This window comes from Phocoena sinus, chromosome 18 (genome assembly GCF_008692025.1).
Source record: "Phocoena sinus isolate mPhoSin1 chromosome 18, mPhoSin1.pri, whole genome shotgun sequence".
Lineage (NCBI taxonomy): Eukaryota > Metazoa > Chordata > Mammalia > Artiodactyla > Phocoenidae > Phocoena > Phocoena sinus.
This window is the reverse complement of record NC_045780.1, coordinates 71,215,811-71,242,791: the sequence shown is the minus strand read 5'-3', so window position 1 is coordinate 71,242,791 and position 26,981 is coordinate 71,215,811. Positions and strand designations below refer to the sequence as shown.

At 40.2% G+C, this 26,981-nt stretch overlaps 1 protein-coding gene across 7 annotated transcripts in view; it reads right to left on the bottom strand.

Moving 5' to 3' along the window:
• TPP2 (tripeptidyl peptidase 2) overlaps positions 1-26,981 on the bottom strand; it is a 67,797-nt gene that overhangs the window by 10,208 nt on the left and 30,608 nt on the right. For 4 of the 7 annotated variants that reach the window (XR_004346666.1, XM_032611175.1, XM_032611177.1 and 1 more), the window contains exons 9-25: positions 25,707-25,834; positions 23,019-23,118; positions 21,362-21,510; positions 19,510-19,625; positions 18,809-18,977; positions 17,927-18,084; positions 17,546-17,622; positions 15,517-15,623; positions 13,418-13,572; positions 12,148-12,264; positions 11,808-11,908; positions 11,114-11,210; positions 10,083-10,220; positions 8,512-8,756; positions 8,173-8,251; positions 6,233-6,271; positions 761-912 (exon numbers count right to left, since the gene is read on the bottom strand). Coding sequence is in view for 4 of the 7 variants with exons in the window: in XM_032611175.1 (XP_032467066.1) it covers positions 761-912; positions 6,233-6,271; positions 8,173-8,251; positions 8,512-8,756; positions 10,083-10,220; positions 11,114-11,210; positions 11,808-11,908; positions 12,148-12,264; positions 13,418-13,572; positions 15,517-15,623; positions 17,546-17,622; positions 17,927-18,084; positions 18,809-18,977; positions 19,510-19,625; positions 21,362-21,510; positions 23,019-23,118; positions 25,707-25,834 (2,127 nt within the window). In the remaining 3 variants the exon portion in view is untranslated. The remainder of the gene's footprint in view (positions 1-760; positions 913-6,232; positions 6,272-8,172; positions 8,252-8,511; positions 8,757-10,082; positions 10,221-11,113; positions 11,211-11,807; positions 11,909-12,147; positions 12,265-13,417; positions 13,573-15,516; positions 15,624-17,545; positions 17,623-17,926; positions 18,085-18,808; positions 18,978-19,509; positions 19,626-21,361; positions 21,511-23,018; positions 23,119-25,706; positions 25,835-26,981) is intronic. The other 3 variants (XR_004346668.1, XR_004346667.1, XM_032611176.1) reach the window with 1 other exon arrangement.

Below are 26,981 nucleotides of genomic sequence, written 5' to 3'. Positions count from 1 at the left end.
CCCACCTGGCAGACCCTCTGTGTCGCCGGCGGGGGCTGAGCAGGAGAGAGCCCCCGCCTCTCAACGGAATTCACCCAGAAGCTGGCCTCAGCAGCAGGCCGCAGGGCTGGGGTGCCGGCCGACATGTGCCAACCCCCTGCCCCTCCCAGCTGGAGAGTCCTCCAAGCCAAGGGGACGGGGAGCCTGCGGTCCTGGCTGCAGCCAGTCTGGAGGAGGCTCCGCTTCACTGAGCTGGGAGTGGGAAGAGAGTGACCTTGGCTCACATACCAGAGTCTCACTTTTCTTACTGAACTTTTGTAGATGTTCTTAAATAGGTGTTTCTCCGTTTGCTGTATGTCCTTAGGATCATTTCCAGAGGTTTAAAAAGGTTTGTTTTAAATTTGCTCGTAATCAAATAGTAACTGGAAAACCAGGACACAGTATCACTCACCTGCTACATGTATAAATACAGAGACAACTAATAATAACAGGACAATGATTATCTTTGGAAAGGGGGCAAAAAGTGATTTATTTTCTTTTTTGTACCTTCCAATAAAATTCTCTTCCAAGAGCAGATCAGAATAAGGATTAACATTTTAAAAATTCTTATCACAAAAGGGAATTAAAAACTAAATATAATTACAAGAAAATTTAAAAGCACTTACAGTCTATCCACTGTTAACATTTCTGAATACACAGCCTTTGCATACACACACAATATTGTTGTAACTGGGAAAATAAAAGTAAACGCTTAGAGGATTAAAACTCATTTAAAACTTACTTTGTCATCCACTGAATTTTAAGATCTCGTAATGCTTCAGTAAACTCTTCTTTTAAATCTTTCTCTTTTTCTGAATCTTTTTCTTTGTCTTTGCTGCCATTCTTAGTCTTTGTTGGTGGAGATATTAGGTAGTAATGAACAGGGATTACATCCTGTGAAAAATGAACGTGGAGAGACAGTCTTAGATTAACATGCTTAATATTCCTTATTTAAAAATCTTAAAAAAAAAAAAAATCTTCAATAGCCGAACAGCACGTAACATCAGCTGCACTTGAGCGGTACTACACTGTATTTCAGATTCTAAGGGCCAAAATACATCTAAAGTTCCAATCTGAGATCAAAGTAATTTTCTCCCAAACTTTAAAGCTAATGCTTCTAATAACTCCTTTAAAACAAGGAAATAAGAACAAACTTTTCTCCATTTAAGTGTTATTTGGTATTCTTAGTTTTACTTGACAGACTGACTACAAAAATGTACTGAGCTTTCACATTTTACATCTGAGAAGAGAAAATAATTAAATTTTAAAGAAAGAAAGAAAAGATCTGCTTTTCTAATTAAATTTAAAGAGAAATTTCTTTCTTCATTCAATCCACAGGACTTACTGAGCTCCCGCGGTGTGCAAGGTAATAGCTCCAAAGAGGTGAGGGACAAAGCAGACAAGGGCCTTTCACCCTCTGGGAAGACAGCCAACAAACGTGTAGGTAAATAAACAACTTCAGGAACGACACGTGATACGAAGACAACAGAATAGAGTAAGGGGATAGAGTGTGACTGGTGGGTAAGGGGGGACCCATGCAGACAAAGTGGTCATGGAAACACTCTAATGGAGCCTCAGTGATCTCAAGGAATAAACTTCAATGAACCTGAATAACCAAAAGGAGGAGAGGAAGAGATGTGCGGGGACAAGACGAGCACCTGCAGAAACCTGAGGGGGTGTGCAGCAAGCACAGGGTTAGGTTCTGAGAAAGGGCAGCGGCCACAGTAAGTAAGCAGGGCTGACAGAGTACGGGTAAAAAAAATACAGGTTTTATTCTAGGTGCCACAGGAAGAGCTGTATGCAAGGCAGTGACATGATTAAGGAGTTTTGCTTTTTGTTTAATAACTCTGTATGGATTAAACACTTTGGTTTTTTGGTGTTTTTTTTTTTTTTTAATAACTGTTGATACTACCTACGTGGAGAATGGATGATAGAGGCCAAAGTGGAAAAAGAGAAAACAAGTTGGGACACAGACCCAGGTGTCCTGACACTGCCTGGAACTAAAAGACAGGCTATAGAAAAGGAAGCAATAAAGGGACATGAGATGTCCCGGGAAAGCTGGACCGATGGTGGTTGCTGGTGGTATTTAAGACGAGGGGCTGAATGAGACCAGCAGGGGTAGGGGAGGGGGAAAAGAGCAAGCCCAGGAATGGTCCAAAGCTTTCCACTGTGGAGGGAGAGTCTGAGGTCACGGCAGCCCCGGGGAAAAGCCAGCATGAAGATCAAGCGTGGGCGGCTAGTGACAGCTAGCTGAAAGGCGGCGTCAGGCGGGAGAAGTAACTGTCAAACCTGACAGCACAGTGGCCGCTGATCGCCGACAGAGCAAGAGCGGCAGGGGAGGCTGGTGGGGGGCGGAGGGCGGAGGGTAAAGGCCGAGAGGGAGGTGAGAAATAAACAGGTATGGATGGTCCTTTTGAGAAGTTTTGCTTTAAAGAGAGCAAGTGTAACTACACCTATTTGTGTCTATTTTATTAGCACGTGAGTCTTGTGAAAAGTAATGCAGGATCTGGGAAATGAAATCACCTGTTATAGTTGCTAGATCCGTTTCTGGCACAATAACTAGGTGTCCCTAATTAAATCATTATTTATTAAGACAATTTCTAAAATTCTGTCTTTAGGTTTACATTAAAAACGTTGCTAAACTAAAATCTTGTATTTGTTTTAATTAACAAAGTTTCTAAAATTGGAACAAATTACACTATCAAAGCTGTCAAGGCCCTATTCACATAATTTCAGAAAAAACTTTGCACAGGTTGAGTCACAAACAAGTACTGGCCCCATCTTCCCCTGAGGTGTGAATACTACATAAATATGTCCATTTTAACAATTTTCACAATTAAACTTTATTTGGGGATATAACAGTAAATATAAGCAGCTACTGTTGTAGGAGCTCTAATGAAATAGTAACCACCATTTCAGTACAACCCATTTAAAGCGCAGAAAACCACTGATGGACGAGAGCCACAGAAAGCCATTTTTAGCCATTTCAGCACCACTCTCCCTTGAGGTCCGGGAGCAAGTTTGCAAGCAAAGGTCTTCAGTGAGTCTGGGAAGGGGAAACAGCCCTCCCATGGGCAGGCTTCCTTCCAGCCCCTGCCACCCATCCTGCGCTCCTTCTCCAGGTTTACTCTGCTAGGTGGACACTGCCCTGAGCTTAAGCCAAGTTAAAAGGGTCTGCAACATTTGAGTGGGTAATTGACCACCAAGTTCTCACAGTTACAGCCCACTTCAGTGTCATCTGTTTAGCAGAGACAACACACCTAAGAATTAAAGGTGCAAGTGGCCTCCAACATTTACTCTGTTAATAGGGCCCTACTCCCTTTGCAGTCAGGCTCCTGTACTGCCCAGTGTGCTGGAATGTGCCTGCACCTGCATTCAGTGTGTGCACCCCCCTGCTGTCCCCTCCTCCTCGCCTGAGCAGGGAGAGGGACAAACCTCAGGAGGCGAGGTCTCTCTGTTGTGAGGCAATTCTTCCTCTGAGGCTCAGAGGTAAGGCATTTGCTAAGATGTTTTAGTAAAGAGAGAAAACAGAATTGAATTTAAAATGAACAATCCATTAAACTTAATCGATGATTAACAATGAACTCTAACAAAGATCTGCAAATAGAGAGAAACCATATATAAGAGCAACCATAAACTATCACTAAAAATGCAAAAGAGACTGGGAAAGTTAATGATGAATGGCCTTGGGGTGGGGGGGAACCAAGATTTTGTAATCAGCATTTTATATAGTAAGTCTGTACCAAATTAGTAATTATAAAGGCCAGTATTATCCTATAAAATATTTCAGCACAAGAGCTACTTCTTATTACTAAATATTATGGACATGGTTGTTTTAGTCTCCAACCAAAAGAGAAATGAAGTTATTTTTCATACATTCGTTCATTCATTCATTTATTTATTTTTGCGATACACGGGCCTCTCACTGTTGTGGCCTCTCCCGCTGCGGAGCACAGGCTCTGGACGCGCAGGCCCAGCGGCCATGGCTCACGGGCCCAGCCGCTCCGCGACATGTGGGATCTTCCCGGACCGGGTCTCGAACCCGTGTCCCCTGCATCAGCAGGCGGACTCTCAACCACTGCGCCACCAGGGAAGCCCTATTTTTCAGTTATTTTATCATGGTCATCTGTTCTTTTTGTCAGTAAGTATTTTTACAACTCAACTTCTCAAGGGCTTAGCATAGGGTCCACTTAACAGAAATGATTTTGTACCATTAAATCATAAAATCTTGATTATGATCTTAAAAGACAGTCAAAGAAGAATCTTCAGAGCAGAAATACTACGATATAAGCTCTCTATAGCAGACACTTAACAGTAAGCATATTTTTTAAGAAAAAAATTACTCCATTATTACAAAGTATTTCAACAGTGTTTGAATTGAATTGAACAATATTTAGAAAATGAAATCTATCTGCCAAACCAATAACTATTTAACAAACCACCATTTAAATTTCGGTTCAAAACATAATACCCTTAGCTCTTAAATGATTAAAAAGTATAAATTCAAAATTTTAATACATTTACACGAACTAAAATAGCTATTTAAAAAATCAATGTCATATTTGAGTGCTATTTATGTTAAAAATAACTATATTCTTTCATATTACAATGAACTTTAAAAAGGGTAACATACACATTCAACTCAAAAGTCACTGAAACCCAGAGGACAAATCCATTGAGGATTATGTATACAAAGTTGGTATTTTGTTCAGGCAATAAATTATATATTTTGTAATGTGACTATAAAACTATATATAATAATGATTATTTTTAAAACAAGAGCTTCACGTGCACTTACACTGAAGATGGGGAGAAATGGGAGGAAGTGACTCCAGATGCCCAGCTCTAGAAGCTTCACTAACCGTCAATTAACAATAACGTTCCTATTCATTTGATAGTTTCCTATCTCAAATAATCTAATACAAACAAAAGGCACCAAAACTCCAGAAGATCCACCAAACAGTACAACAGAAAGAAAACCCCCAGCTCTGCCTTTGGGACGCGCACCTTCTTTCTAGTGGGCTCCTCATTCTCTGAAGCAGCGGCTTTCAGGCTATTTTCAAAATGAATCAAAGATAATGTGTGCATAAAATGAAATTACAGTTTTATGAGTCTGATGAACTGACATTTTCTGTTTTTGTTGTAATGCTGGTTAAATTCCATTAAATGAATTTACATGGCCTTCAAATGGGTAAAGACGCTCAGGTGAGAAATACGGTCTACAGAGAAGCCGACATTCCTTTACCTGGGAAGATAACCCCCAGTGGTGTATTTTGTTTGAACAAAGTCTTTACCACTACATAATCATACAGAATTTTAGAGGTCATTTTAATAAAGACATTTTATCTATTATAAAATGGTGGCCCCCAGTTTCACATCACTATGAATTAAGAAACACTGAATTCTCTTTTGTTTCCTCTTAAAACACTAATTCTTGCCCTGCAGTGCTTCCTGCATGCAGGAGAGAAATCACTACGATGACGAATGATGTCAGCAGGTCCTCACCAGAGAGCTCATCGAATACGTATCCCTTTCTCTAAACTAGACCTGAAGTACAGATTTTCAAACTAAATTTGGCTCCAGCAGTCAATCAGAGATTGTCAAATAAGTTGCAGAGAAGCTGGTCACATCATTTACTAGCTACGGTCTTAAAACCTGCTCCTGCTCTTAGTATAAGTTTTAATTTGGGGCCACAGTCCTTATTTCTGTTTCTGCTACGCCCATTGCTCTTTTCGTCTCTGCCTTTCCAGAACGAAGAAGATGCAAGAGCAGGAAAAAAACTTCACTTTAAATATTTTAATAATATTTCATTATTAATCAAATCATCCAATTTAAGAATGACTTTAGACTTCAAAAATAATTGTTTTGTCATGTATAGCTAAAAAAAATCATTCATCTTTCTATAGGATTTTAGACATGCCAAAGTTCAAATATTATTACTTGGTCATACTTGCAGTAAGAAATGAATAGCATTAAAATTTTCTCTATACACATATAAACCAGGGGTCTTCAAGCAATTTATGGCAGGGAAAAAAAACTTTAAGAAAGCAGTTTGTCAACACTGATAAGCTAAAAGCACTATACTGCAGAACTGAAAGAAAGGAAACTAAGGGAGAGATTTTTTTAAAAAAAGATAATAGTGACAGAAAAAGAAGTTTAACTAATATGCAAATAAGGCTTTAAGACATCTTTTTAAAGAACTGACAATCAGTACCTTTTTAAATTTTCCTTGTCGTTTTGCTGCAGACTGCCCCTGGGAGTTAGAACAACATTCTGTAAGAAATCATGCGTAATCTACACAGGATGGAGATACCACCTCTGTCTATTTTTCTGCCAGTTTCCGTCCCACCTGTATGGGTCACAGTACTTAGAAGGGTCAGGTCTGTCATCAAAATGGCAGGCTTTTAAAGAAAGCAATACTGCCACTTTCATTTTTTTTTTTTTAATAAAAATGCACTCAAATGTGTTATTCCTAAGGGTCAATGTTTTTCAGCTTTTTATTTCAAAAGTTTGTAGAGCAAAATTCGTTAGTTATCCAAACAGTTCTGAAAACATTAAATTTAGGTGACGGTCCGCAGAGTCAGATTTTCAAGGCTGTCACAACGATCACACACGCCCACGCGCCAGAAACAGCATCCTTCGAGGGAACTGGGAACGTCAGAGAGGGGCAAGAGGAACAGTTACCTTCGCAGCTGCCAGAACCATAAGAAACGCACCATGGCTGAGATCCGATGAAATAAACAACGTGTTGGGAATTACATTTAACTCTGTAGCTTTAGGTTTTCTCAAGAAAATCTACCCTGGTAAGTAATAACTATAGTCAATCCCACCTGTTTATAACTTAATTTCACAACTGCCTCTTAAAGAATGCAGCCAGGAAGCACTATCTCTGAATTGCTAAAAGCATACTTCTAATAACAATGCTCTTCTTCTGTCTTACTCATCACAGGCAGTGGACACTTCAGAAGTTACCTGGATGAGAAGCCTCACTCATAGCAGAGGCAGCAATATTTCCCATAGCAGAAAATGAAACCTACTTAAAAGGACCTAGACCAGGACTTCTTAAATCAGTGCATCTATGAATTCCAGTAACTACTGATTCACTTCACATTCTACTAAGGCTTTATTATACTGAAGTACTTATAACTTATACTAAAGTACATATAAGTAAATAGTACAGACTGAAATGAGACTCAAGAAATATCAGGGCAAACGACTTGTTCTAAGCACAGAAGTCCTACGTGATGACGCTCCTATGACAGCTAATAAACCATCTTTGGTTCAACAGTGGTAAGACATGACAATACTTGTTGAGATGTTTGAGCTCTATTCATTTTGATAACAGCACTTATAAATTCCAGAATTAGGTGGTGGACTTACTTTGTAAGAACTAATGCTAAAGAGAAATGCAAAACTATAAGAATGACAACTTTTACTGGCATTGAGCTAAAATGACATTATGACAGAGGGTGACAGATGTATATAAACACTATTCTCACAATAAATTTGTAATGAAAACAGTTGGAAAAACTAAAACAGGTACTATCAAACCATAACAATTATCTCTAAAATATAACAACCAGAAACATGTTTTTAACAAAAAGCACAATTTTGAAACTATAAAATAAACCTTAATGCCAAAAGAAATAACTACCTTGTAGATAACTACACAAAATTCCAATAAGAGAAAGATCTGTACAAGTAAAAAATACTGTTTATTAGTAGTAATTGTCCTGACTGGTTTTTTAGAAGTCACCCAAGAAGATCTGATTTATTCCTATATCCACAATATTATGTTAGTTAAAACTCTATAAATTCTCTAATTTTAAAAACATCCCATTCACTTAAGCCAAGTTTGATCTGGATCTACATATTTCATGGGAAGTTCAAGTATATTAGCTGTGCAAGGCAGAACAGGTTCAAGGCCCAAGTACTTAGGCCTGGGAAAAAGAATACTAAATATATAAAAATACAACCAAATATTAATTGACCTTTACTAGCAACTTGGGGAAAAAAAACTATTAAATTTCTTTTTCCAGAGAGATCTTCTCTTTTACTCATTCTGAAATGTAAATTAATTTCCATTTTTAAGGAAATGGAAATTTTGGAACAGGCACTTTCAGTGTAAAAAAAAAAAAAAAACCTAATACTTACAGCTTTCTTTCCGAGTTCAGTCTTTGACAACGTTAATGATCCTGCAAGGTAGCATCCAGGTCCTGCCCCTTTAGGTATTCTAAGAAGAAGATTCAAAAGAGGAGAGAAAACGAACAAAAAAGAAAGTTTCACAAAGAGAATTAGGGGGAAAAACATCAAAACAATTGCATTCTGAAATAATTTCCGTAGCTAAGATTTCAAAAACCAAAGGGAGAAATAACCTTAGTCTAAAATGGCAAATGACAACACAGTATAAGTGTAGCCTAATATTATAAACTAGCATTTAAAGATTACAGAGTATAAGATGGATAGTGAGTGTTAAGCAATGTTATCACTTACTTGTCGTCAGGTAAGGAAGTAACAAAGAATGGCTGGTTATATTTGGGTGGTAATGTCAAGTTACTTGATTTCTTCTTTCCTAGAAGTGCAAGACTATGATTTTCATGAATATCTAAGCTCAAGGTATTAGATAACCTATGAGAAACAATAAATGGAAGATCTTTAAGACGTTCCAAATCACTGATCTGCTCATGCCGAATCTGCAGTCGAATTGCATAATCTCCTTTCTCCAGTTTCAAAGAATACTATAAAAGAAAAACAACATTTGGGAAAAGTAAGGTTTACCACATGAACGAAAATTACAGTCAGAGGATAAACAGTTAAGAATTACCACTTACAGAGTGCTTACAGTACGTGAGGTACAGTGCAAGTTACGACACACACATGACACGCACACAACGCCCCGACTGGACGTCAAAGTGAGCTGGCCAAGGTCACATCCAGAGCAGAGGATAAGGGCGCTGAAGGCAGCCAAGCCCTTAGCCCTCAGCCCTCCCACAACAACAGGCCACTCCTAGGCACCCAGCTGAATCAGCATCCGCTCCAGACTGGAAAGGGCAACGATTTTCTAGTTCCTGGGTCTTCACGGGCACGGATAAAATGACACCAAGAATGAGCAAAACTGAGGTGCTGTGTAATATCTAAGACAGACACACACACGTGTTTGTATGCACATGACTGGTAACCTTTAGATCATAACCACCATGCCACCCCCCTTTATTGCAGACAGGAAAAACAGGGAGCCAATGGGGACAAAGGAGTACAGATCTGCCATGCTCCATCCAGGCAACCTGCTCAAGAGGACGGAAGGCTGTATGCTGCAGCAGCAGTTTCTTCTGAGATTTTTTAAAGCAACAAAAGGAATGGCTGCAATAACCCAGTCTGTACTGAGGAGACGTGCCAGGGCCTGGCTTTGAGGAAAAAAGGAAACCATTCCTTGAATGACTAACCGAAAACCCTGTGTAAATTATTTTTATTATTTAGCATAAAATTATAAATGTTACAGGAAATAGCTCATTTCTTTGTCCCAGTCTTTCAATCAGGGATAAGATTTCTATAAATTATATGATTAAAAGATTTTTTTTCCTTCCAAATGACAGTGCCAGGCACAGTGCTTGGCATATAGTAAGTGCTCACTACACAGCTGACCAAGAAGAAACATATTTCAAAGTTCTAATAAACTGAAGACACTTGGCACTGTCATTGTGCTCTGGATCCAGTTCAGACCTGGGATCACTTCAAGGGGCTAACATATCCTGGATGATTTGCTTTCACCGTGCAGATAGGAGCAAGCACTGGGTAGGAAGGAGAAGTACTAAAAATAAAAAGCTCTGCTGGCCAGCGTCTGTGAGCATCCTCCTGGCCCTCCTTTACCCCGAAGCCGGATTCAGCCCAACCGTGTGGCTGAAAAGCTGTCACGGTCCGACCTGCAACAGACAGCTGAGCTGCTAGCCGTGTGTCCAAGTACTAAACGCACAACCACACTGGTGTTTAAAAAGCAGGCACGTTACCAGAGCAAGAATTCGGGCTTCATCAGCTCAAGAAACAGCTGTTAATTCTAAAAATCATACCTGATGAGGGTAAGCATCGCCGGAACCCATCTGTCTTTTGTTCTGGTCAAATATAATCCACAGCTGGCTGTCAAATTCTGATTCGTACAATAATTCACAAAGCAGGGGGCAGCTTGGAGTCACTTCCCCACTCTTGGGCTGTGGGGGGGTGGGGGGGGAAGAATGATTATTTGATGTGGTTTATATGATTTCTAATGTAGACCTGTAATATTGCTATTGATCAGACTTTTACATTAAAAGTATTAAAAATATTTTCTTGCAGTAACCAATTTCAAAAATGCAGAACACATCCAGGATTTCGGGACTAATAAAAGGTACTTCTCTTACAAGGTTTAAAAAACACAAACCTAGCTAATTGCATTCATTGCTAAAGCAATACCTATTCTTCAGGACCTCTAATTAACTGGTTTTTTTAAATAAAACTAAAAATTTCTTTATAAAGTTGAAATTAGACAACCCACTGAAATCAATTATGTCCCCAACAGTAATTCATATTATGCTTCAATAAGAGTTTTACTAAAATCTTACTGATCCTCCATAAACTTCGATCTGATTTTTATGCCCATCTTAACTACCTTTACTACCCATTCAACCTAGGAGCTATTCTGATGTCTCACTGTGCCAACACCTGCTTCACAGAGAGCAATCAGGCCTGGTTCCATAATCAGAAGGCATCTGGCTTTGACAAGACATCAAACCAGTGGACAGGTATCAGAGGATAGGCAGGTGTCAGTGATTACAAAAACTAAGGCTCAAAGGCCAGGTCACCACTAAATTAGAATCTGTGACTTCAGATCTGAATGGTACTTAGATCGTTCTATATCATAATTTCCCAAAGAATAATTCTAAATTAACCAGGGTTAATTACTTGTTTCTATTTCATATATATGTATGTCACACACACACACACACACACACACACACACACACACTCTCTCTCTCTGAATACACTGTCCTTCCATTTCTGATTTTATGATTCATAAAACACAAGAGTTCTTTGTAAGGGTATACTTGGTTACACAAACACTTACTTGATGAAAGTTGTAAGTCAGGATCATCTCATAAAGTTGACGATTATTTGGCAAAACATCCCTTGATCCTAAAGGTTTTGTTTTTGCACTGAGTGGGCTGTAATCAGACAATTGCATAAGAGTTCATTGAAATGAGAGAAAACTATAATCAGCAAAATCTATAACGTATCACAATAAATGACAAATGAGCATTCCTAGATGCTGTCCTTTTCCGTGTATTTTGTAATATTTTAATCATTAACTTATATAATTCTTTACTGACTGAACCATAGCAATACACACAGTTAAATTTTGCAGTATTACAAAGGTAATCTTCTCATGATAAAAACATTTTCAACCATCAACTGACAGTCTCAACAGAATCAGATGCCGGGACTAGGTGACAATTCCTCACAGTGCTGAAGGACAGGGTCTGACCGCAGACAGCCCTGCCCTCATCACGGGATGGGTCCTGCCAGGTGCCACAGCAAGGGCTCTAGGTACATGTTACTTGAAGCCAGAAGCTGCTGTTGCGGCTGCCTCTCAGAGACCCACCAGGTTCCCTGGGCTGGAAAGTCATGAACTGAATTTTCACGTCCAGCATTCACATGATTAAAAATAAAAGAGACCCTTTCCAAAGAGTGAAGAGATGCCCATCCCCCCACCCCCATCACACTGATACCCAACATTTGCAGCCCCAAAACATTGAAGATACCGCAGTGTTTGGACCCAGCTCTTCAAAGTTATGCAGGGAGCCAGATCTTCATATTTCAAGGAGGACTGAACATCAAAACGGTTGATTCCTTCTGATGCATGCTACAAAGGATATTTATCAAATTAATTTCTCAAACTCTACTGAAAACAAACTGTATTTTTAAACAATACTTGGACCTAAATGTGTCAAACACAATGTTTATAAGCACCTATGAACAAAGACTATTGTTACTTCCAGAACCATAGATAATCTCCCCATTAAAATGTAAACCCAACCATTGAAATTATTTCACAATAACACAAATAACTGACATTAAAAATGATGGAAATGTAGAACTTACAATGTTTAACTGAGGAGCAGTACATACTATCCCATGAAAAGAAATGGTATAATCAATATTGACATCACTAAGACTTGCCCACCAACGAGCAATACAAAACTCAATTGCTTTCCCACCCTGAAAAGAAAAATGAAATTAAATTATCAATGCGTAAATTACAAAACATAAATAGGTGTTTCAAAGCAGTTCTATGCTTTCAAACTTTTTCTATTTGTACAGCAGGAAAATTCAAAGAAACTTATCATTAGCTATGCTTGAAGTTACACAAATCACAGTTGCTGAGACAGACTGCAGGTATTTAAATACACAGTTATTTACTCATAATCCTAAACTGCTTGTCGTAAGAGGTCTGAGGCAGCTTCTGAAGTACATGTAATAAAATAATGGTGAAAACAAACTGGAATAAAAACTTGGGACCAAAGGAAAAATAATTAAGAACAATGACAAGAGAAGGGGTATGACAACTCTGTGAGGCATATTCAATAGCCATAGCTGAGTTCTGGGCTCAAGAGCTGCCTGGCAACCAAAGCCAAATGAAATTATGGTCCCTCACATGTTTCTTCCTATTAAAAAAAGTAAAAACAAAAGCTGTTCTTTGAACACTGAGTTTTAAATTAAGTTTTCTAGTAATCAGTGTATTAGAAAGTTTAAAGTGAACCATATTACTCTATAACACATACAAGGACACAAGTCAAAGTTATCAGAAACATAAGCGATACAGGAAAGATGAGGCAGCCATCTGAAAACACTGAGTAGCAAGTTCAAGAAAGAACATCAGTGTGTTCACCTTCTAGAAGGAAGGACTAGGCACCATTTCTAACACTACAGATACGCCTGGAGGGCTGCCAGGCTAATCTGCAGGCAGGAGCAGCAGTTTCACCTACAAAGCAAATTAACCTCATGGATTCTTAGCAACAGGGCATTAATAAAATAACTAAAATAAGTAGAAAACACGTAGAAAAGTCTTAAACATGGAAATAATCTACTGTACGATGAGGAGACAATCTCAACCAGGGTCCACTTTGTGAGGCGTCAGCATCTGGCAGACCAGCACTTTCCTAAGAGATTAACATTTACCTCAACTTGGTTGCAAGTATCCTAGTAAGACGACCTATCTTTCCACATTATTCAGCATTAATAAAATATACAGTCCCAATGTGCTCTGAATACAAACTATAAAATCAAATTCAAATTCAAATACTTAGTCTTAGCCCACACCCAGAACGAAAGGAAACTATTTCAGGATTCCAGACTGTTAATTAACACTTACCAAGACAGGAAAGGATTCAGTCAGCATTCCTTTCTCTGGAAGGGAACAAAACTTATAGAACTCATGACTTCGATAGGCTCTCTGCTTCACAAGCTGCACTGCGTGAAGAACAAACTTGGCAGACACCTCAGAAGAACAGGAGCACACCATAACCTCTACAACGAGAGGGAAGAAGCAACATTTTAACTGACGAGATTTAAAATGGACACAAAATGGCTTTCATAGTGCCTACTTAGGGGGAAGTACTATATCAAGAGAATGAAATGGTATATTCAAATGAAATCTGCTATTTCTTTAAAAACAATGAACTGACCGAGTATTAATAAAGATGAGAGGGTAGAAAATTTAGCTATGGAAAATAAATATATCAGGACTAAAATAAGCAACCGCTACGCTGCAAACAGCAGGGAACAGCAAGCTGTCCACAGATGGACACACAATTATCCGAATCAGGTAATTTTTAAAATCCCTCCCTTCTCTGTTACTAAGTTCAACCTTTCCTCTTGCTTCAGCTAAAAACCAATCAATTCTTGGTAAAGAGGATTTTAATTTTAGAAACCTCTATTTGTTAGCATGCCTAAGTCCCATTAGTATCCATTTATCCAACTTCACTGATAACTTTTCCTAGTCTCTCGCTCCTGGTTTATCTGCACTGTTTGCTTCTGGAAAGTATGACTATCAGGACTACATATGCTTAGCTGTGCTCTGCAGAGGAGCTGGACATGAGCCAGGATCACCGTGAAGCCAGGTCAGCAGCTTATCTCGCGAATACCTGGCCCTGAGACAAGGAACCGAAGCAAGGCTTAATTCTCTGCTTCACAAGATCAAGTGGGCACAGGGCTCTGGGAACCTAATCACTTGCTAAGAATACAGAATCTAGTGTTATGACAATATGTCAAAGTATTTGAAATAGGAATCATCTGTAGTGCATTTCTTTTTTTTCCCCTGCTTTGACCCTTTTCCCCCCCAGTTTTATTGAGAAACAACTGACATATAATATTTTCAAGTTCAGGGTGTACAACGTGATGAGTTGACGAATATGTATATGTTATGAAACAATCATCACAAAAAGGTTAGCTAACACATACATCACTTCATATAGGTACCAATTTTTTTTGGTGGAGAGAACATCTAAGATCTACCGTCTTAGCAAATTTCAAGTATACAACCCAGTATTATTAAGTACAGTCACCATGCTGGACATTAGATCCCTCAAACTTTTCCATTTTATAACAAAGTCTGTGCCCTTGACCAACATCTCTCCCACCCCCTCCACCTCCCACAGTAAATATCTAATCAAAGACTGCTAAATGCTCTGAGCTACTTCTATTCTGGATGATCTGATCAATTCTTATTAAAAACAAAAAACAAACACACAAAAAAACCAAAGAACTAATTATTTTCAATACCCAACCTAAACAAATCATAATTAGGGCATTATAATCACTGACATCTACCAGTAAACAGACATCATGTTCAATATGAATTAACTATAGATCTTTATTCTTTGGTATGATTAGCACACGTTTTATTAGAGTTACATGTTACACAACCATTGGGCCTATGTGAGTGGAAGCCCTGAGTTGTACCACGATGCAACTCTGACTCTGACCGTGAACGGAGAAGGCATTATTCTGAACCAAATTAAAATCCTAACTATTAAAACATCTTAAGATAGCCTAGATCAGCGGTCCCCAACCTTTCTGGCACCAGGGACCAGTTCCGTGGAAGGCAATTTCTCCATGGACTTGGGGTGGGGGGGAGTGTTGGTTGGGGATGGACGGTTCAGGCGGTGATGCGAGCAGATGGGGGGCGATGGGAGGCGGCAGATGAAGCTCCGCTGGCTCGCCCGCCGCCCACCTCCTGCTGTGCGGCCCGCTTCCTAACGGGCCCCGGACCGGTACGGGTCCGCAGCCCAGGGGTTGGAGACCCCTGGCCTAGATAGATGACTGACATATGAACCAATGCAGTGCCAGACAGCTATTACTGTTGTGAGAAAAGTCTACTGCAGGTGTATGAGCTTTATATGGTCATAACCAGAGCAGAGATAGAATGCACATAAAGGTAAATGGGCAAGACAAGACATTAATTTTACTCACCAGCCCACGTTGCACCCTCAGGAACCTCAATAAAATGCCTTCGAATTTGACCAGGTTTAAAATGTACATCTGTCAAGGCTAGATCATAATGGGTTGATTCATTTACTCTGAAAATTAATAAAAATAAATGATTAAACATGACACTCTCATTTAAAAAGCTTTATATTATAAGCCCACTGGTACTCTAGATTTCAACAGTTCATGAGAAATGAACACAGGGAGTTAAAAGCTGGTAACAAAACAGTACGCACAATGTCATCTCAGTTTTGCAACATGTTAGCAGAGATACACTGTGGAGATGCTTTTTCTGCTTTTTACTTGTTTGCTTTATAATTTGTCTGAAGTCAGACACACAGCTCCCTCTTTTTTGGTTAAAGGAATTCTACAACATTCACAGGATTTTCCAGTTACCAGAATCTGGACTACTGTGAGTCCAAAATATTAAAATCAAAGGCAATGTTTTGTGCCGCTGATACTGCCTTATAGTTGAGACTGTTATTAAATTTAACCTCTTTCGTAGCTTCAAAATGCACCCATGCCATAAATGACACAGTAAAGAAGAGAAAGTACTTTCATAGAGTTTTTGTAAGGGATCAGTGAAACATAAAGGTCAAATGTATAATTACCCAACCCAGAAACCTAAAGTACATACTAAGGACAAACTCTAGTCAGTATGACAAACATTTAATGAGTGCCTACTATACCTGAGGCACTGCTATTAGGTGCTACAATTACAACAATGAATATAATGTTTTCCTTTTCCCCAGCCAATCTAGCGGGGACGGAAAACCCAACAGGGACGTTGAACGTAATATTCTCTGGGGAGACAGGAAGCGTTAGTGGAAAAGATGCAAGGTTCCTGGTTCATGAGGAGCGGTCAGGGAAAGCTTCCTGAAGCACATGAGGTCTCAGCCCACTCCTGAATCTTGTACATTACCTTGTTGAAGTTCCTACGGGACTTCTAGGGAATGTGCGGCTGAGAATTTAACTGTTCCGCAATTTTTTCACGTGTGTGTCACTTGTTACCTCCTCAATTTCATCCTATGTTTCATATGGGCTGAGACCTACTGCATATTAAACATTACTGTGCGACTAACTCAATAGAAGCTGTTAACTCAGAGTTCTCTATTGTTTCCAGAACTCTCATCTCCATCTTGCCTTTCATGTACTGAATAATCTGTTTCGTACATTCTGTACAATGGGCTCCATATGGGGTCACGTAAGATGCAGTCCCCGTGTCTTCCGTGGGCTCACAGTCAAATGCGGTGAATTAAAAATGACAACACACTAGCTAAAGTCTGCACCACAGGCAAGTGAAAAGTGCCATGAAGCGGCAGGGAGGGACTCCCTTCACCCGGAGATGACCAAGAACACACCTGGTCATTAAGTTAAGGGACAGGAAACTGAAGCAAAGAAATCAGCTGTGCAAATGCACCCGTCCTGAGGAAACTGGGGGGGTCAGTATTGGTGAGCTCGTGGAAACGTGTAATTTGGTGATGGAGCCGCGGGAAACACTGGCTGTGAAGGGCCACTGTTTGCTATTTTAAGCAGCACGATCCTTGGGCGTGCCGCTGAGGTACTTTATACAGCAAGCAGTGTGATCAGTCCTGAGTTCCTTCGTTCTGGGGTAGAAGACAAGATGGAAAGGGAAGAGTCTGGAAACGGCACTGGAAAAGCGGAAGAAAGAGGAGATAATGGTAATCCCAGAGATAAGGGGGGAATCTGGGCCGGGGGTGGGAGGGGACAAAGTCACTGTCAAACACTGCCGAGGCATCAGGCCGGATGAAGGCTAAAACAGCCTCTGAATCAGGTGTAAGGAGGGCAGGTGACAGATGCTGTCAGTTATCCTCACTGTGAACAAGGAACACCGTGACTGACTACGCACCACCTTGAACGTTAAGCAAGGAACAGAACCAAAACCTAGTCACCTGGTTCTGGCCTATGGATCCTTTAAAAGTTCACCCCATTTCCATAAAGAGCCATTACATAATTACACGTAACAGCAAGCTATCGGTAACTGGGCACTTACTTTGCTGCAATAACTGCAGTGATTGGGACTCTGAACAGAGGACCTGCGTTAGGCGATGCTATATCATAGCCACATACCTTGAAAAAGGAATAAGTGTCAGTATCCATAAACAGACTTTTAAAAAAGAGAAAATAAAAGAAAAAAAGGGTGAATCTACTCAGCGAATAAATTAATCTAAGATTAAAATGTAAAGGTCCTAAGTACAAGTTGGCATCAATTTTCTGATGTCAGGCCACATAATTAATGGCAAACAGCCTGGACAAATACACCCATGACAACCCTTGACTTACTCAGACTAATGGGGAAATGGACTGCTACACAAAGACTTCTACACATTTTAAAGACTAAAGAAAGTAAAAATGAAGATATCCCAATAAATACCTCTGTATAATGCAATCCTTCTCTTAAGCCCCTGGGATCCACACGTATGTTTATGTGTCTGCACTGATTCATGAGTTCCAAATGGCTGGGACACTGAACCCATGATGAATTCGAAGTTAAAGCTAAATGAAGCTGAAGGGATATTTTCTCAGAGTTTTCTGGCGTTAAAAAGACCAAAAAGTAAAGATTAGTTATTTTTTCCTTTTCTTCCATTTTAAAACGTTCTGTCGTCTGTCAAGAAAATTCCACAGATACATGTGGTTGGCTGTAAAATCCAGTAGGCACGGGCTCCCGAAACACAGCTTACATAAAAGAGCCACAGAACCTCCCTCACATTTATTTTAGGATGCTCGGAATCCATTCATGTGTTCACCCAACATGGCTGGCTACAACCTGAACACAAACCATTTTAGTGAATATTTTTCATTACTGCATACAGTTAACAGAATCTGACTAAGAGAAAAGACTCCTAAGTTTACAGTGATGACAATTTTGTTCACAGTCGTTGGGCTGGGGTTCTGCCTGGCTGCTTCTGCTTCCCACTCTCCAACCAAAAACTCTTACACCCAAGTAGTAAAAGTGGGAAAGAAAAGGAATTTGATGCTTTACTATCCACAATTTAATAAAAGCTCCAGGTCCCTAAAGGCCCATGCTACTGTTTTTCTGGTAGACACACTGCCAACCGAACTGCCATTGTATCAGGATCCCTAATTGCCATCAGTGTCCCCTACACCTCTATGAAATACAAATTAATAACATTGTCAATTCCTGTAGGCATGGGCTCTTTAGAACATTAGCCTAAACAGCATTTTCTCTATTGTGGTACAATTCATTCAAAGCATAAATGTGAGCACATCAGCTTACTGTCCGGTTATTACTCACCAGTATTTTCTGGAAATACAGGTTCAATGCCAACACCGTGATCTGAAGGTGCAGCCACCTGAACAGGATCTCGGAGGTAGATGCCACGGTTATTTCCAACAGTAACAGTGAAACCTAACTTATTAGCAAATGATGTATTCTGAACGAGGTAGTCATAGGCTTTATCAACCTAATTAAGAGAATACAAACAGTAAGATATACATGGTTGGGTCAAGAAAGTACTTTATTGCAGATCCCCAATTTCTTTTCCATTGTAGCAAAGTACAAGCAAAAAGTCCGTTTCTCCATCCGCCTTTCTGACCTACACGGAAACCCCATTTAGGAGGACAATTCTACCTCACTGGACAAAACACTGGTCTAGCCACTGGACTCGCCTTCCACTCCACCCTCTTTACTCCCAAGTGACAAAGCTAGGAAACCTCCACATGCCATTACTGACTGGCCGGCTTCTGCCCTCTGCTGCTCTGCCGTGAACTCCACCCCCTACATGTCCTATGTCTATTATGTTTCTCCACCTTAGCCTCACCAATCTGTCTTAAGTACAAAATTTGTTTTCATACCCTCTGCTTACAGTTCAGAGACTACTCTGGCATATAATCAATTAGAAAAACTCAATCATCATTATAATAGGAGTATTATCCAGTAATCATTAAAATATTATCCTGATTTACAACCCGTTTTTTTCGTACAAACGACAATACCTGAATAATACCATGTCCTTGGGCAAACACTTCTATATTGTCAGCCTTCACTGCAGTGTTTTCGAGAGCTCTTCTGACTGAATGAACCGTGTAGTTAACATTATTAGCTTTCAGACCTAAAAGCCAAAAACAGAAAACAAGAAAGTAGTGCCCATCAGTTGAGCTGGTTACTTGAAACACTCTCTGCTCACTAGTATGGATAGCGCGTACATCCTCTGGTTTTAACGTCTTGTGCTTCAACACTCACTTTTAAATCTTTTTTTATTTAAAAAAAAAAAACAACAAAAAACTGACAAACAGTCTGACTCAAGCTGCTTGTGTTAACGCAAAGACTTCATTCAAGGAAAATTCCTGTGTGCCCACTAGGCAGCGGCATGAACACGGGCTCTGCACTGGGAATGTGAACATCTGAGCAAAAAGTACCAAAAGGCATTCGAATGACACCTTCCTTAAACTACTGCTGGTCAAACAACATGGTCACTGGCACAAGGTCTCAATCCGGGTTCACATTATAAACACCAAGGGTACTGGAAGGAGCCAGAAAGATGCTGAGGTCCCGATGCAATCAAATCAGCACCTTTGAGACTGGATCCCAGGCATGGCCACTGATTAGAAGCTTCCCTGGCAATGCCAGGGAGCAGCAAGGCTGGGGCTGACTGTCCTCTGGGAAGGATGTGGAGGCCGCCAAGCTGTCCACCTTCTGATAACGACTGCTGTTAGAGGCGCAAGATGAGTAAGAGCGCACTCCTGTCCCCTCCAGAACTGAACACGCAGACATTTACGAGAGTAAGCCCTGAGCAAAACAAACATGGGAACGCTACGGTGCTCTGAGAGCAAATCAAGAAGGTGACCGTTTTGTCAGTGAGAATCCACGAAAGGGTGATGCCCATGAGAACAAATACGTGAGTTGGTATCCCTAGTAGTGTCTATCAGAGGAGACACAGGGAACACACAGGTCAAGACACGGCAGAAAGGAGCTCCAGACAAAGAGAGCAGCGTGCCACAGACAAGAGGCGCGAGCGACCCTGAGGTACCCGGCAAGGTTGAACAGGACCAGGACTGTGGGTGGAGAGCCTGGGATCTGACCAGAGGGATGCTGCTGGGGAGGGGTCTTCAGGCCCGCCGGGCTGACCGGACGCTGAGCCCTGGTCAGGGCTGACGCCCCCCGTCCAACACCACAGCAGCCTCTCGCACGCCAGCCTAGCGCCCCGTCGGCATCGCTGGCTCCGCGCCGATATTCACTGTCTTCTTACGTGTAACAGTAACCATTTTTTATTTTGTTCACAGTCTGTTTCTCCTCCAACTTTAACATCAACTCCACACAGGCAGGTATTTTTAATGCTCTGTTCACTAATTTAGCCCCAGAGCTAAAATAATGCTTAAGAGTCATTAACGGCCAATGAATACGCTTGCTGAATGAATATACACCCAAATCACTATCCTCACACCAACTATTTTCCACCTTAAACTTGACTTTGGGCCAGGACATTCCCAGTTGTACCACATTTTCTCACCCTGAGAAATTCAGGAATTAAAAATATCTGCCTGAAATAAGAGAAATTTATTCAATTACTTTTCACGGCCACAATCTGACTTTATTTTAAGCTGTGAACATGAAATTGTCTAGATACTTCACACCTACTTAACTAAGCTTATACATAAATCATGCATTTTAGAACCAGGACCAAGATGAAGTATAAATGATACTTTTAAAATCCATTTTATCATGTTACTTCTATCTTATTAAGAAAAGTAATGAAACTGTGGCTGAAGTACACGCGGAATAGCCAACAACTCACTGTCGCTTCACTGGGAAACTGAGCAACGGTAGTAAGGTGAGCAACGTCATTACCTGACAGAATCAAGGCGATGCCTCCACACGCGTTGGGAGAAGACATAGACGTCCCGTTCATGAGCTGAGTTCCACGCAGCGTCCAGTTAGGAACAGAGGCTATGGCGCCTCCTGGGGCGCTGATGCTCACTCCAAGGGCCCCATCAGCACTGAACGAAAGCAGTTAGAGTCTGCTTACGACGGTGGACACTGGATAAACAGGGCCTTTGTAGAAAGGCCACTAGCCAAATAAATTACAGTACAACACACGAACTATCCGCAATCACGGCTATTTCACTATTACGCAGCAGTTCTTTCCCTCATAAGTGGACAAAACGTCTGTGTGTGTGCGTACCTGGGCTTACGCGTGGCAGGCCATAGTATCACGTATGTTTTATAGAAGGGCAGTAAATGAGGGTCGCTGCTCAGACGCCTGATGAACGCACTTTTCGCGTCTGTAATAAGCAGAAGCACCCTCTTGTCTACAAAGTCTAAAACAGCGCTGTCCAGGAGAAGCATGGGGGACACACATGGCATTTAAAGTTTTCTAAAAGCCGTATTTAAAAAAAGCTAACAAAAAGATGGTTTACTTAATTTTAGTAACGTATTTTATTTAACCCAACATATCTAAAATATTGTAATTTCAACATGAAATTGATAGGAAAAAATGAGTTAATTTACATTCTTTTTTGTACCAAGTTTGCAAATCTGGTGTTCATTTCATACTTGCAGCACAGCTCAGTTCAGACTCTCATGTGACCAGTGGCTGCCATGCTGGACTCGAGCCAGCAGGGTCTGCTGAGTTAAAGCCCATAGAGTTCACCATCGCATCGTCACCAAACACCAGCTCAACAACTATCGTCGTTCCTGGCTAGGAATATTGGGGCTATTTGGTTTCACATTTTAACAGAGAACTGAAAGCAATGCAAACAACTCCTGTAACGGGTTGGTAGCAGCCCTCCTAGTGACTATCCTAAAACAAATATTATTGGGTAAATATCTGTTGACCTGTAAGATGTTCTCACTGTATTACCGAGTGACAAAAGTAGGTTATAAAAGTGCCTGAGTCGCGTGTGCTTCCACTTACGCACACGGTAATGACTAAAAAGATGTTCTTCGAAATCTGACCCATACATACGACAGATGATGAGGTTTAGGGTGATTCCCACTTTTCTCTTTGCACTGTCTATGTTCTCTACCAATGTTTGCACTGAACCTTGATATCTTGTAACTGGAACAAATAACTGGGAAGACTCATGAATTCTGACTACTTCCTTACTCTCTATTAATTTTCCACTAGTCTGTTAAAGTGGCTGATCATAAAGCATTTCTGGTGTTGGAAATAGTGTTCTAAAAATAGGTTCCATAAAACATAAATAAAACTTTCACTGAAATAAAAAAAATAAAATTTTCCTTATATAAACCTTACATATTCTTAGTGAAGGATTGTAGACATGGGCATAAAATTTATAACAGAATAGTTATGTCATACATCTAACAATGAAATAACTGTAATTTATTTCTTTAATTACCTGTTTCCCTCTAACGAGATTGTTAATCAAAATGAACATGCAAAAACCAACAGAAAGAATCGGTAAAATGACCAAAACTCTACCCCTCCCCACCATGCAGTTTAACAAAATATTTGTAATAGTCCCATGTACTACTCTCAACCTACCTGGGGCCTCTAGAAGACCACGTGTACTGATTTGCAGGTAATTTCTCTCTCAGAGAATACTCGGCAACCATCATATCAGGAGAAACGTAGGCACCAACACCTGTGGAGTGGATCTGGTCATTAACAAAAGGACACAAGACAGGGATCCTAATTCTAAACCCACTGCTCCCTCGGCTGTGTGACCCTGGTAAATTGCCTACTCTCCCGATACCACAGTTCTTTCTCACAAAATGGAAAGATAAGAAAATTTAATAACCAAGGCAAGTTTACTACATGCCAGATGTTACACTAGGTGGTATGCTTTTGTATATAAAAATACCTTCCAGGATTATTATGTGGATTAAATATAATAATGTATCTAAAAGTGTATCTATGTGTAAAAGAGAAATGTGTTTCAAATTTTTAAAATATGACTTTAGAAAGATAAGGAATCAGTTGATTAGTCTTCATTTTTAAATGACCACAAAAATGGCTGTAGTAAATAACAAGCATATAACATGCTACATACAGTCTTTTATTATTATATATATTTTTTTGCGGTACGCGGGCCTCTCACTGTTGTGGCCTCTCCCGCTGCAGAGCACAGGCTCTGGATGGGCAGGCTCAGCGGCCATGGCTCACGGGCCCAGCCGCTCCGCGGCATGTGGGATCTTCCTGGACTGGGGCACGAACCCATGTCCCCTGCGTCGGCAGGTGGACTCTCAACTACTGCGCCACCAGGGAAGCCCTACATACCATCTTTTAGATAAATGTGCAGATGCAAACTAGTTAGACTCTGCAATCACAGAACATAGAGATCAAACTCAGTTCCTTCATTCTAGAAATTTGGAAGCAGAGCATAGAGAGATTAAAAAAATTTACTAAAGGAAATGACCGGCAGAGACAAGACTTAGAATCGAAGCCTACCAGCTCCTCATTCTTCTTTACAACACACACATCTTCAGAGCAGAAGTCTAGATAAAATAGGTGAGTTAAGAGGACTCAGGTTAACGATGCTGCCACATAAAACTAATCGTTTTGTAAAATTTAGTATAAAATTTTCAGTGAAACTGGGGATAAAAAAATGACAAAATACTGAGCATTGTAGCAGTGCAGTGTATTTTGATCATTAGATACCTTTGAGATCTATTTTGTTTCATTTTAATTTGTGTACTTAAAAATATCTAGAGATCTGGAATACACAAGGGATGTATCACACTGGCAGGCACTGTTATCTTAACACATGATTTAACAGAATTACTGAATCAAAAGGTTTCAAACTACAATAAAGGGGTCCAGTGGTAAAGAATCCACCTTGCAACACAGGGAACGCGGGTTCGATCCTTGGGAACTAAGATCCACGTGCCGCAGGGCAACTAAGCCCGTGTGCTACAACTACTGAGCCTGTGCACCTCAACTAGAGCCCATGTGCCGCAAACTACAGAGCCCACGTGCTCTGGAACCCGCATGGCACAACTAGAGAGAAGCCATGCGCCACAACAAAAAAGGTCGTGCATGCCTCAACGAAGATGCCAGGTGCCACAACAAGGACCTGACGCAGCCCCCGCAAAAAAACAAAACCAAATTATATAAAGCAAGCTACACCTTGCTTAAAATTTACAAGCTATAAATAAAAGCACGTCCTATAAACATAAGGTCACTGATATTTCAAAACAAAAACATTTTCAAAACGACCAGTTTCTGTTCTAAGCTTTGATGCCCAAATTTTGCTGTGTGTCTATAACATCAATAATATCTTTACAACTATAATAACACTTATGATATATACATATCTGTTCAGTTACTGATGGATACGCCAGAAAAACTGTTTGGGACCAGTTTTTATAGTCATGCATCCAATCACAAATGTTAAGAGGTGTAAGCCTTATTTTGATCCCAAATTTAAAAATAAACCAAAAAACTTTAGGCCTCATTTACTACATAAGGGATCTCTCAATTCATCCTCCTCATTCATGATCTTAGTAAAAAAAAAATCAGGGCTGGGTTTCATGTTTTGTGGAGGGGGTGTTTTACACAAGGCGGCAGCTACTGTACTATAATGGAAGTTAATTTGATTATTTTCATATTATGACTGCAACTAATTTTGCGCTCCTACAACTCCTGCTGACAGGCATTTTTTCCCGTTAGATTACAGCGAAACAGCACTGCATCAGATCCTGAAGACCAAAGAGTGGGAAAAAGCCACATTCATAGAACAAATGTGATTCAACTGCTTTTCACAATAATGAAGCTTCCTTCCTCTACATCTAAATCTTTCTGCATGTTCCAAGAGAAATTAAAAGGAAACGTGACTATAAATAAATTGCCCTACACAATAAATAAGTAGTGAAACAAGTGTCTTTATTTATGCTATTTACTTAGCCTGGAAAGCCCTTCCCTCGCTTATTTCTACCTATTAAAATCCTCATTCTCACACTGCTTTCAGAAAGCCTTGCCCAAATTCTCAAAGCAGAGGTAACTGCACATTTGTAATCCCACAGCCCTGGATCTGTACTTCCAGTAAACCCCTTACTCCAGGCTGCTGTAGGGGAAATTCTAGATCAGAAAGTCCCTACTAGATTTCACTTTCCTAAGGATCTACTTAAGGCTCACAGTGTCTTGCATAGAGTAGAGATACAGTTAACATTGGATGAACTGAGGTTTTTTGCCTGCTTGTTTCTAAGTCTATTTCTAAAACAGGAAACTAACCTATCACACTTGATGTGGTTCCTCCTGGGCACCCGACTGTAGAAAGGCAGGGGCCGTTATTCCCAGCACTTGAAACATAAATTACGTTATGCTTCCACACAGCTTCACTAATTACTTCACATATTCTCCTGAAAGAGAGAGACAATTCCGCTGAACATATAAAACTGTCCCACTTTTCAAGAAATATATGACCATAATGTGAAAATATTTTCAAACATGGTGTATATGAAAAAACAAACCAAAACAAGGGTTCTAAGTAGCATAAGTAAGATGGTGGTCATGGATCAGGAGAGGTGCTTTAGAATCACTCAGGACATCCTCAAACTACAAGTGCTGAGCTCCTACGCCCACAGTGTTTATAACACCAAACTCCGCTCAAACGCACGGTTAAGTAAATTTTGGCACATCCACCATTGGTGGAACACGATACAGCCACCCCAAGAGATACACACCCTCGTTGGGTTTTAGTGGAGGGAAGGAGTTAGGAGGCCCCAGGTTAAACATGGGGAAAATGCTAGATACAAAACTGAATATATGTGGGGAAAATAAACTACAAAAGGACCAAGAGCAAAGACTGAACCATTGGGCAGTGACTGGGTGGTGGGACAACAGGGGTCCACCTCCATCTACCACTTGAAGTATTCAGAAATGACTCCTTGGGAATCCACACACACAGTTGTGACAAGTGGCAAAGGTGAAAGTGGAAATAAGGCACTAAGAAGAACTTAAATGTAGCATTTAAAATATAAGAAATCTGGTTAGAGCTTGACAGCAAATAAGAAAAATGTACTGGTATTAATTAAAGGAGACAAAGTTAGACCACAAGGAAGAAAATGGGGTCAATATAAAAATGGTAAAGGGCCAAGGACACTCCAAAGTGATAAATGTGAAGGAAAGAACGCTAGGGAAAGAAGACTTTAAAAGAAGGACTGTTAAAGGAGAGAAAGAAATACACTGAGGTAATCAAGCTACTGAAGCAAGAGAAAAAGGGGCGAGATTACCTTCATGGATGAAACAACTGAGAGAGAGGGTACTTGTGAGACATTCCTTTCCAGCCCCACAAGGGACTTAGTACCAGTGATCTGAGAAAATTAAGGTTTTTTTTTTTTAACTTTAAAAATTTTTTATTTTTTATATTAACATAGAGTAAAATTGACTTTCTCTTTGGTGTACAGTTCTTCGAGATTTAACACATGTATATAGCCTGTGCAACCACCACCATAAACACAGTAATAATTTTAGTACCTCATTAAAAAATCTCCTTGGTGTTATCTG